Source organism: Borostomias antarcticus (genome assembly GCF_949987555.1).
Source record: "Borostomias antarcticus genome assembly, chromosome: 3".
NCBI lineage: Eukaryota > Metazoa > Chordata > Actinopteri > Stomiiformes > Stomiidae > Borostomias > Borostomias antarcticus.
In genome coordinates, this window is record NC_140236.1 from 1,450,342 (window position 1) to 1,462,343 (window position 12,002).

Below are 12,002 nucleotides of genomic sequence, written 5' to 3' on the forward strand. Positions count from 1 at the left end.
GACACACACAGAGACAGACACACACACACACGGACGTACACACACACACACACACACAGAGACAGACAGACACACACACGCGCACACACACATACACACACACACAGGTTAGAGAGTTTAGAGCATCATTTCATTCACACCCTGACCTCTGTTCACACAGCTGACTTCATGTAATCTAGGTTCTACCAGCAGAACACTGTGTTCCCTCCAGGCCCTGACCTGAGACTGGTCTCTCTATAAACGTCTTCCTGGAATACTAATGCCCTCTCCCTCTCCCTCTCCTCTCTCTGTCTCTCTCTCTCTCTCTCTATCTCTGTCTCTCTCCGTCTCCATCTCTCTCTGTCTCTCTCTCTCCCCCTCTCCCCCTCCCTCCCCCCCTCCCTCTCCCTCTCCCTCCCTCCCTCCCTTCCTCCCTCCCCCCCCGTGTGATCAGATGTTCTCAGAGCAGGTAGAGCAGGTAGAGCAGCCCTAGATAACCCAGGATGAGAGTGCTGGTTTGGGCTGGACAGGTAGACGTGATGAATAAGTCATCCAGACACAGAGTGAAAGGACTTCTGTGAGAGTGAGAGGAGTGCGTTGAATTATTCAACCTGCCTGGACACCGTGTGCTTTGGTAACAGAGTCAAAACCGTGTTCAAACGAAACTAAAGTGTTGATTTTATTTATTTAATGGCTTCCATTTCTCCCTGGCTGCTGCTCTTCACCGGACACCACGTTTTAAGTCCAAAGACACAGAACCTGTCCAGTATGGAGCTAGGTTACATTACAGTCATTTAGCACACGCTTTTATCCAAAGCGACTTACAATAACTGCAATTAACATAGCTAGGCTACACAATCTTTTTATTTTTTGATTTTTTGTGAGTACAATGTGCTCATATAGAACGGTCTATCGTGGAAGTCTGGGCTCTGATCTTCTTCAAGGTCCATGTTCTTTTGATTTCCGTTGTCATGTTGAGTATAGATGGAGGTGAGTTCAGCAGTGATAGAAGAGTAATGGTAAATGGACTGCACTTATATAGCGCTTACAATGCAGGCCTCTCATTCACCCATTCACACACCAATGGCGGCAGCTGCCATGCAAGGTGCTAGCCTGCTCACTGGGAGCAATTTGGGCTTCAGTGTCTTTGCCCTAGGACACATGGACATGTCAGGAGGAGCCGGGATTCGAACCGCCGACCCTACGATCGTTAGACCACCCCCCCTACCTCCTGAGCTACAGCCAGAGTGTGTTCAGTAGTGATAGAGTTGAGCGTTCCTAGTGAAGTACCTTCACAGTAGTTGCAGGCCTGGGTCAGAGCCTGACAGTGGGTCAGCAGAGCGATCTTGGACACGGCGACTCCCATCACTGTGCCGTCCTTACAGGCTTTGTACTGAGGACACACACACACACGCACACGCGCACGCGCGCACACACGCACACACACACACACACACACACACACACACACACACACACACAATTATGAGTACAAACATGTGACATTAATGCACAGATGTCTATATCTCACACACACACACACACTCTCATACAGAGCCTCCAACACACACACACACCCCCACACACACACACCCCCCAGCGGGTCTCACCTCTATGTAGGCCGTGTCGGTGTTGGCGGTGGGGATGTGGGGCTGCCAGTCTTTGGAGGGCTTGGTCAGGTACTTGGTGTCGGTCACCACCCACTTCATCCTGGGCCAACCTGGACCAGAACCAGAACCAGACCAGAACACCCTCTTCAGACTACAGGCTAGTGACCTGGACACAGATCAAACATGATCTGGAACTAAGACTAGGCTACATCTGGCTACCCTTATGTCCAGGACCGTGTATATATACAGCCCACATTTCTACTACAACATTATTATTACAGTATATATATATATATATATATTTTTTTAAATATTTGTTTATTTTTTAAACCTTTATATTACCAGGGAAGTCCTCTTGAGACAAAGGTCTCTTTTACATATGTGGACAACGGATATGACATGACGAGCCTAGCTAACAGGATATGACATGACGAGCCTAGCTGACAGGATATGACATGACGAGCCTAGCTGACAGGATATGACATGACGAGCCTAGCTAACAGGATATGACATGACGAGCCTAGCTAACAGGATATGACATGACGAGCCTAGCTAACAGGATATGACATGACGAGCCTAGCTAACAGGATATGACATGACGAGCCTAGCTAACAGATCCCAGTGAGAGAGAGAGAGAGAAAGCAGTGACGTCTGACCTTTGAACTGGACGATCTCTCCGTTGGGGGTCTTGGGCAGGCCTTTCAGACACAGCTCGCTGGTCAGGGCCAGGCCCACCCCGCAGCTGCCCAATAGGAAGCCGATCTGCTGGCTGCCGGCGTCCTGGGGGAGGAGCCAGGGGGTCAGGGGTCAGAGAGCGGGAACACACCGTACAAACCGAGACCACAACAATCAACACACACACACACAAACACAAACACACACACACACACACACCTATACATATAAATACATGTATGTGAAGCTACTTTGTCGGTGGCTATACAACAGCTTTATGAACCACACACCAGGTAAACACACACACAGTCACCCACACACACACTTACACACACACACGCTTACACACACACAAACCGATGACGGCGGTGGTGGCGTCACGCCTCACCTGTCGTGACAGCGGCACCTCGATGGGCACGGGGATGACCTCCGCCAGCAGACAGCCATAGAACGCCACCCAGAACATCCCGGGGTCACTGTTGGGGTACACCAGCGCCACCTAGGGGGGGGCGCACACACACACATCTGGTTATGCGACCCTCTCCCGGCTCCGTGCGTTCTCCGGTGACCCCCATGCGGCCGAGTCTTACCCGGTCTCCGGGCCGCAACACCGGGTCGCTCTTGGTACCCAGTTTGTTGAGCAGCGTGTAGGCCAGCTTCAGACTGCGGCTCCACAGTTTACCTGCAGGGACACAGGTTAAAGGTTAAAGGTTAAACCCTCCCCGGGCTCCGAACGCCGACCACCCGGCAGCTCCCGCACGTGATTGGACCACGGCGCGGAGGGAGGTCAGGTGACCAGGAGCAGGTGACTCACCGTAGGTGAGCGTGTAGAGGGGCTTCCCGGTGACGTCCAGGGTGGTGAGGGCGGGGCTCTTGGCCTGCGTGGCCCCCCAGCGGGCCAGGGCGGCCTGGAGGGCCGGGGGCCAGTTGCTGACCACGCCCAGGGGCTCCCCCTTCACTGGGATGATCTGGCGGCCCTCCGGACGGGGGGTGTTGGGGTCTGGCTGGGGCACTGGGGGGCAGAAGACCAAGGGGGGGGGTAGTTAAACAACATGGAGTACGGAGAACATGTCAAGAGCTACAGTCCAGGGTAAAAGCATGTCTGTTGATTATGGATAACTTGTATTGTCTGCCCACTGTGTGTGTGTGTGTGTGTGTGTGTGTGTGTGTGTGTGTGTGTGTGTGTGTGCGTGTGTGTGTGTCTCACCCTCTACTATCTCCTCAGAGTCGTCCAGGAAGAACTCTCTGAGGGGGGGTCTCTTGGGTCGTTTCAGGGTGTTGAGCAGCTGCTGGATCTTAGTGGACACCCTGCTGTTCACCGGAACACCTGAACACACAGCACAGAGCAGCACCGTTACACACACACACACACACACACACACACACACACACACACACACACACACACACACACACACACTTACAAACACACACTTACACACACACACACCTACACACACCTTCCACATACTCCTACACATCACCAAACATGAACTACACACAAGTACACACAGACGCACGCTCACACAAACACTGTACATACTCCTACACATCACCAAACATGAACTACACACAGACGCACACACACACACACCCAGGCTCCACACACAGAGGTAAAAGGCGTATTAGACGTGACGTCATCCAGGAGAGCGCACTCACATCTCTCGGTTAGGCTGAGACGGACCAACACAGAGAACACACACAACGGCGGGAAAAGCAAGCAAGCTGATTGGTCCCTCTCCGGAGTCGCCCCGCCCCCTCCCTCGTTGTGATTATTTACCTTTTCTCTTTCCTTTGTTTTTTTTAATGATAGTCAAGACACGGTGGATATTCACACCCGGAGAGAGAACAAACATCCATTAGCATCCTTCTCAAACACAAGCCTGGGATGAGGATCGAGGGTGAGACACAGTTACAATGAGCTCATCACTCCACGGGCCAATCAGCTTCATGGAATCACAGCAAAACGTCAACAAAAACAACAACGTCACAAACAACGTGTTGCCGTGGTAATGGTTGCCGTGACGGGGGCAGCAGCCGTGTAGCGTTAGATAATCGACAGCAGGAACGGGGGTTGAAGCAGCGTTGGTTAGGGACCACGCCATCACTGGGGCGTGTGTGTGAGTGGATGCAGAGTGTGTATATCTGTGTGTGTGTGTGTGCGTTTACATGCGTGAGTAAACTGGGAATGTGTGTGTGTGTGCATGTTTACTTGCATGAGTAAACTGGGAATGTGTGTGTGTGTGTGCATGTACGTGTGTGTGTGTGTGTGTTTGTGTGAGAGAGAGAGTGTGTGTGTGTGTGTGTGTGTGTGTGTGTGTGTGTGTGTGTGTGTGTGTGTGAGAGAGTGTGTGTGTGTGTGTGTGTGTGTGTGAGTGTGTGTGTGTGTGTGTGTGTGTGTGTGAGAGAGTGTGTGTGTGTGTGTGTGTGTGTGTGTGTGTGTGTGTGTGAGAGAGTGTGTGTGTGTGTGTGTGTGTGTAGTCGTCCTCCAGAGGCGCTCAGTACCGTCGGCTGTGGTGTCCAGCATGCTGCAGCGGCTCTGACCCCGGCTCATGCCCCTCACAGCAGCGTTGGGGTTGGGGGGCAGGTCCACCCGGGAGCCCCTCTCCTGGGGGGTGGACGACGTCACGTCTGGGGGCACGCTGTTCTCTGAGGGGGGGGGGGGGGGGGGGGGCAAGGGGGGTTACACTAACTGACCAGACTAGCTCTCAGACCGGGCATTTCACTGAAGTACAAACAAGCCTCAAACATGGACTACTATGACTGTAGAGATGTAACGCTGTAGAACACAGTGTGTTTATTTGGGCGGCGTGTTTAAGTGTACTGGGTGTGTGTGTGTGTGTGTGTGTGTGGGGGGGGGGGGGGGGGGGCAGTTAAGCTCATCTACGTTTGAGAGTGAGAACTGACATAATCAAGTGCCTCACAGTGTGTGTGTGTGTGTGTGTGTGTGTGTGTGTGTGTGTGTGTGTGTGTGTGAGGGGGAGGAGTTAAGCTCATCTACGTTTGAGAGTGAGAACTGACGAACTGTAATAAGTGTGTCACAGTGTGTGTGTGTGTGTGTGTGTGTCTCACCTATGCGTGTGCTGGCCAGTATGTCGGCCAGGGCGGAGGTGGGCTGAGGCTGTGGCAGCGTCTGGGTCTGGTTCTGGGTCTGGTTCTGGGCCTGGTTCTGGGTCTGGGTCTGGGTCTGGGTCTGGTTCTGGGTCTGGGCCTGGTTCTGGGTCTGGGTCTTGGGCTCCCCGTGGGAGAGGGTGGAGGAGGCGGAGGAGGAGGTGGAGGAGCTCTGGACTGAGCGGTTGATCCAGTAGTCGGGGCTCTGGAGGCTCTGGGCCAACGCTGCGCTCAGCGCTGCCTGTCTGCGTAGAGACCCCTCATCCTCCGACGCTGACGACGTGTCTGAGAGAGAGAGAGAGAGAGAGAGAGAGAGGGAGAGAGGGGGAGAGAGAGAGAGAGAGGGAGAGAGAAGGAGAGAGAGGGAGAGAGGGAGGGGGGGAGGGGGAGGGAGAGAGAGGGAGGGAGAGAGAGAGAAAGAGAGAGGGAGAGAGATCACTTTTGTAAATGAGTCTCAGGTCTCAAAAGAGATTAAATGAAGGAGGAAATGAAAAACACATGAGCACATGACACCACAGAGCTCACAACACTACAGAACTTTATCCAGGGATGGTTCTAGAGGGTCCGGGGCCCGGTACCAGGGGCTCACGAGGGGCGGGGCCAAGGGCTCAGGAGGGGCGGGGCCAGGGACCAGGGGCTCAGGAGGGGCGGGGCCAGGGGCTCACGAGGGGCGGGGCCAGGGACCAGGGGCTCAGGAGGGGCGGGGCCAGGGGTTCACAGGGGGCGGGGCCAGGGACCAGGGGCTCAGGGGGGCGGGGGTCTCACCTGGAGGGGTGCAGTTCTCCACGGGGGACTGGACGAAGGCGGAGCGCCTCTTGGTGGGCATGGGCGCCATCTTCTCCTCCTTGTGCTTGGCCAGCGCCGCCTGGACCGCCTCCGTGTGGATGTCTGAGAGAGAGAGAGAGAGAGAGAGAGAGAGAGGAGAGAGAGGAGGAGGGAGAGAGAGAGAGAGAGAGAGAGAGAGAGAGGGAGAGAGAGAGGGAGAGAGAGAGGGAGAGAGAGAGAGAGAGGGAGAGAGAGAGGGAGAGAGAGAGGGAGAGGGAGACAGTTATACTGTGTGTGTGTGTGTGTGTGTGTGTGTGTGTGTACTGTCGTGATTCATGTGTGTGCTTGTATGTTCATGTGTGTTCATGTGTGTGTGTGTGTGTGTGTGTATGTGCGTATGCAAGTATGTGTGTGTGTGTATGTATGTGTGTGTGTGTGTGTTTATGTGTGTGTATGTATATGTGTGTGCGTGTGTATGTGTGTGTGCATGTGTGTGTGTGTGTATGTGCGTATGCAAGTATGTGTGTGTGTGTATGTATGTGTGTGTGTGTGTGTGTTTATGTGTGTGTATGTATATGTGTGTGCGTGTGTATGTGTGTATATGTGTTTGTGTGTGTGTGTGTGTGTGTCTCACCTGATCGGTAGCGGTCGTCCCTGGCGCCCCCGTTACGGTGTGAGCGGTGGTGTCGGCCGGCGGAGGAGGAGGAGGGGCCAGGGGCGTCGGGGGAGGGGCTAGGGGCGTCAGGGGAGGGGCTAGGGGCCTCGGGGGAGGGGCTTGCGTCGGCGCTGTGGCCGGGGGACAGCTGCACATCCGGCAGGGACAGCGCCACACCTGGACAGGAGGACACACACACACACACCGTGTCAAAAACGTGAAATGTAATCCTGATTTAGGGTCTGACTGCACATGAGGGCGCCCCATGTAGTGAAGACTAATTGGGATGCAGGGAAATTTCAACGCCACAGCGGAAGACGACGCAAAAATGAAGCGAGCAAAGCGCAGTCTAGCGCGGGACGTTCTTATCTATTAATCCACTATCGTTCGTTAAGGTTAACAGTTATCGGCTAATGATATTCCTTGAAAGTTGCAACCCTAATCCTAACCCTGACTCTAAGCCACAGCTCTGCCAACAGACACCAGTGAGGGAGTAGACAGGCACACAGTGTGTTGAGAAGGGGTGGGGGGTGGAGGGTGGGGCAGACAGTGTGTTGAGAAGGGGTGGGGGGTGGTGGGGCAGACAGTGTGTTGAGAAGGGGTGGGGGTGGGGGGTGGGGCAGACAGTGTGTTGAGAAGGGGTGGGGGTGGGGGGTGGGGCAGACAGTGTGTTGAGAAGGGGTGGGGGGCGGGGGGTGGGGCAGACAGTGTGTTGAGAAGGGGTGGGGGTGGGGGGTGGGGCAGACAGTGTGTTGAGAAGGGGTGGGGGGTGGGGCAGACAGTGTGTTGAGAAGGGGTGGGGGGTGGGGCGGGGGGGCAGACAGTGTGTTGAGAAGCGGTGGGGGGTGGGGGGCAGGGCGAGGGTATCAAAGGTCATGAATCTAGTCGTTAGCCTGGCTCCATAGTTCCTCAATCCTCTGGTCTTCATAACAAAGCCAGCGCATCATCCCAGAGGGACTGCTGGTTAACCAGAGCGCTCTGACATCATTTCCTGTGACAAAGAGGTGACCCGACGTCGTGTCATCGCGCCACACTTGAGAAAGCACCGAACTAATCACGCTTCAAAGTGATCTCTAAACCCCTGCGATTAGTCAGCGTGATTCATGGGATTTTAAAGCCACAGTTGGTTTTGTTTACACTGACGACGGCAAAACAGAGTAGCTACAACATGTCATGTGATACAAGAGAGACTTCTACAGGGGACTTCTCCCCTTCACAGACTCATGCTGAATCCAATCCGATTGGTCGGAGGACGACGCCACAGAGCGGTCTGAGGTCGCTGAGGTAAACCCCTCAGCCAATGGGAGCGGGCGAGGTCAGGTGGCCGTAAGCCATGGGTTAGCGGTGGGAGAGGAACGGGACTGATTCCCCTCCGCTGTGCTTAGTGGCTTACTGGTAGAGAGACTATCTCCCTCTCTTTCTCTCTCTCTCTCTTTCTCTCTCTTTCTATCTCTCTCTTTTCTCTCTCCCTCTCTCTCTCCCTCTCCTGTCCCCCTGTGTGTCTCTCTCTCTCTCTCTCCCTCTCCTGTCCCCCTGTGTGTCTCTCTCTCTCTCTCCCTCTCCTGTCCCCCTCTCTCTCTCTCCCTCCCTCTCTCTCTCTCTCTCTCTCTCTCTCCTGTCCCCCTGTCTCTCTCTCCCCCCGTCTCTCGTCACCCTATCAGATCTCACACACACACGCTGTCCGGTCCGGTGACGAGGGTTGTGGGTTCAGATCCCAGGCCCGGCGGTCTCTGTTCCCTTCTCTCCATCTCGTCTCTCTCCCTCAAAGTCAAACTCAATTATTTATGTAGCACAAGTTCATACAAACAAATGCTTCACAAACACAAAACAGTGCTTTACAGAATGAGAAATGATCAATAAAAACATTGTTACTCTGCTCTCCCCTTCGCTGTCTCAAACACACAGGACATAGGACGGATGGGGGTTGAGGTGAAAAAGGAACCAATCTCCTTAAAAGGAGGGTTTCTGAGGGAGACAGGACTTGGCTGCACACCAACACAGACCCAATATTCAGATTTGACGCAAGACATGGCCGCAGTTCCACTGTCGGCCACTAGAGTGCGGCAGAACGCCAAACATCTGGACGGGCAGAGCTCAGCAGCTGCCCTGGAAAAGCTATTTATTGCTCAGGCCGTTTTCTATAAAAGTCAGCACAATGCGCCAAGCTATTCCAGTTTGTCTCCGTGATCCATTTTGGGTCAAGGGTGCGGAGAGGAGGGAAGAGGGAGAGGAGGGAGGAGAGAGCGAGAGAGGGAGAGAGAGAGAGGGGGAGAGAGAGAGCAGGTCTGACGCTGCGCTGCTACGGCAACAGACCAGACGAGAGAAGTGACAGGTCTAACAACAACAACAACAACGACAGAAAAGGCCAGAAGAGGAAGAAGAGATGAGGAAGGAGAGAATGGAGAGAAACGATGGGAGGACAAGAGGGTGGGGGGGGGGGGGGGTGCAGACTGCAGAGGAGAGGAGAGGGAGAGAGAGAGGACAGAGGAAAGAGGAGAGGTGAATCTGAGAACGATGTCAGAGGAGGACAAGCTGAGAGAGAACAGAGAAGAGAGGGAGAGAGAGAGGGAGGGAGGGAGAGAGGGAGAGGAGGGAGGGAGAGAGAGAGAGGAGGGAGGAGAGAGAGAGGGAGAGGGAGAGGGAGGAAGAGAGAGAGGGAGAGGGAGGGAGGGAGAGAGAGAGAGGGAGAGAGAAAGAGTTGAAACTGAGGATGAAAATCAAGGGAACGATGTCAGAGGAGGACAAGCTGAGAGAGAACAGAAAAGAGAGGGAGGGAGAGAGCAGAAGAATGAGAGGAGGAGGAGGAGGAGGAGGAGGAGAGGATAGAGAGGGTAAGAAGAGGACACGTTGAGATAGGGAAGAAGGAGGAGGAGGATGGAGAGGGGAAGATAAGGACAAGCTGAGAAAGAGGGGGAGGAGGATGAGGAGGAGGAGAGGAGGAGGAGGAGGAGAGGAGGAGGATCTTACTGGGGGTGTACAGGGCCAGCAGCTGAGAGAGGGGGGGAGGGGGAGGAGGAGGATCTTACTGGGGGGGGTGTACAGGGCCAGCAGCTGAGAGAGAGGGGGATGATGAGGATGAGGAGGAGAAGGAGGAGGAGAGGAGGAGGAGGATCAGGAGGAGGATCTTACTGGGGGTGTACAGGGCCAGCAGCTGAGAGAGAGGGGGATGATGAGGATGAGGAGGAGAAGGAGGAGGAGAGGAGGAGGAGGATCAGGAGGAGGATCTTACTGGGGGTGTACAGGGCCAGCAGCTGAGAGAGAGGGGGAGGGGGGGAGAGGGGGAGGGGGGGGAGGAGGAGGATGAGGAGGAGGAGAGGAGAAGGAGAGGAGGAGGATGAGGAGGAGGAGGATCTTACTGGGGGTGTACTGGGCCAGCAGCTGAGAGAGAGGGGAGGATGAGGAGGAGGAGAAGGAGGAGGAGAAGGAGGAGGAGAGGATGATCTTACTGGGGGTGTACAGGGCCAGCAGCTGAGAGAGAGGGGGAGGATGAGGAGGAGAAGGAGAAGGAGGAGGAGGAGGAGAGGAGGAGGAGAGGATCTTACTGGGAGGGGTGTACTGGGCCAGCAGCTGAGAGAGAGGGGGAGGATGAGGAGGAGGAGGAGGAGGAGAAGGAGAGGAGGAGGAGGAGAGGAGGAGGATCTTACTGGGAGGGGTGTACTGGGCCAGCAGCTGAGAGAGAGGGGAGGATGAGGAGGAGGAGGAGGATGAGGATGAGGAGGAGGAGGAGGAGGAGAGGGAGAGGAGGAGAGGAGGAGGATCTTACTGGGAGGGGTGTACTGGGCCAGCAGCTGAGAGAGAGGGGGAGGATGAGGATGAGGAGGAGGAGGAGGAGGAGGAGGAGAGGGAGAGGAGGAGAGGAGGATCTTACTGGGAGGGGTGTACTGGGCCAGCAGCTGAGAGAGAGGGGGAGGATGAGGAGGAGGAGGAGGAGGAGAAGGAGAGGAGGAGGAGGAGAGGAGGAGGATCTTACTGGGAGGGGTGTACTGGGCCAGCAGCTGAGAGAGAGGGGGAGGATGAGGATGAGGAGGAGGAGGAGGAGGAGGAGGAGAGGGAGAGGAGGAGAGGAGGATCTTACTGGGAGGGGTGTACTGGGCCAGCAGCTGAGAGAGAGGGGGAGGATGAGGAGGAGAAGGAGGGGGAGAAGGAGGAGGAGAAGGAGAGGAGGAGGATCTTACTGGGAGGGGTGTACTGGGCCAGCAGCTGAGAGAGAGGGGGAGGATGAGGAGGAGAAGGAGGGGGAGAAGGAGGAGGAGAAGGAGAGGAGGAGCATCTTACTGGGAGGGGTGTACTGGGCCAGCAGCTGAGAGAGAGGGGGAGGATGAGGAGGAGGAGGAGGAGGAGGAGGAGGAGGAGGAGAGGAGGAGGTTCTTACTGGGGGGGGTGTACTGGGCCAGCAGCTGAGAGAGAGGGGGAGGATGAGGAGGAGGAGGAGGATGAGGAGGATGAGGAGGAGAGGAGGAGAAGGAGAGGAGGAGAGGAGGATCTTACTGGGAGGGGTGTAATGGGCCAGCAGCTTGGCTCGTTTCTTCTCATGGCCCTTCTGTGTGATGTCACCTAGGAGAGAAGACACACACACGACCCTGTTAGTCAACAGCACACACACACGCGCACACGCGCGCACACACACACACACGCGCGCGAGCTCAAACACACACACACGCGAGCTCACACACACACACACACACACACACACACGCGAGCTCACACACACACACGCACGCGAGCTCACACACACACAAACTAATAATACACAGCCTATATACTATACTCACACCACAGACAAAGAAAACGGCCTATACTCTTTCACACACCCTATGAGCGCGCACACCCACACCCACCCACATCCACCCCCACCCACAAACACCCACACACGCCCACACACACACCCACCCACATCCACACACCCACACCACTCCACTTGTGAATTCAACGAAAACGTCATTAAAAGGGACTGATCCGTCATGTTTTTAGCAGCTCTCAGAGTCTGAGTGACCAGCGGAGATAAGGCCTCTGTTGACTCCACCATTAAGCCTCTGTTGACTCCTCCATTAAGCCTCTGTTGACTCCTCCATTAAGCCTCTGTTGACTCCTCCATTAAGCCCCGCTGAGCAAACATGACGAAACAAACACACCTCGGACTGAGGGAAACCAGGGATGGGTATCAAGTCCAATTTCAAGAACCGATTCGATTCCGATTCACAAGTTTC

General features: G+C 55.1%; 1 protein-coding gene across 1 annotated transcript in view; it reads right to left on the bottom strand.

Annotated features, from left to right (window-relative positions):
* dip2ba (disco-interacting protein 2 homolog Ba) overlaps positions 1–12,002 on the bottom strand; it is a 56,337-nt gene that overhangs the window by 25,200 nt on the left and 19,135 nt on the right. Inside the window, exons 2-13 of the mRNA XM_084436212.1 lie at positions 11,284–11,349; positions 6,775–6,972; positions 6,141–6,263; positions 5,337–5,660; positions 4,770–4,913; positions 3,472–3,591; positions 3,079–3,276; positions 2,855–2,946; positions 2,653–2,763; positions 2,246–2,369; positions 1,590–1,699; positions 1,270–1,372 (exon numbers count right to left, since the gene is read on the bottom strand). Coding sequence (XP_084292338.1) covers positions 1,270–1,372; positions 1,590–1,699; positions 2,246–2,369; positions 2,653–2,763; positions 2,855–2,946; positions 3,079–3,276; positions 3,472–3,591; positions 4,770–4,913; positions 5,337–5,660; positions 6,141–6,263; positions 6,775–6,972; positions 11,284–11,349 — 1,713 coding nt within the window. The remainder of the gene's footprint in view (positions 1–1,269; positions 1,373–1,589; positions 1,700–2,245; positions 2,370–2,652; positions 2,764–2,854; positions 2,947–3,078; positions 3,277–3,471; positions 3,592–4,769; positions 4,914–5,336; positions 5,661–6,140; positions 6,264–6,774; positions 6,973–11,283; positions 11,350–12,002) is intronic.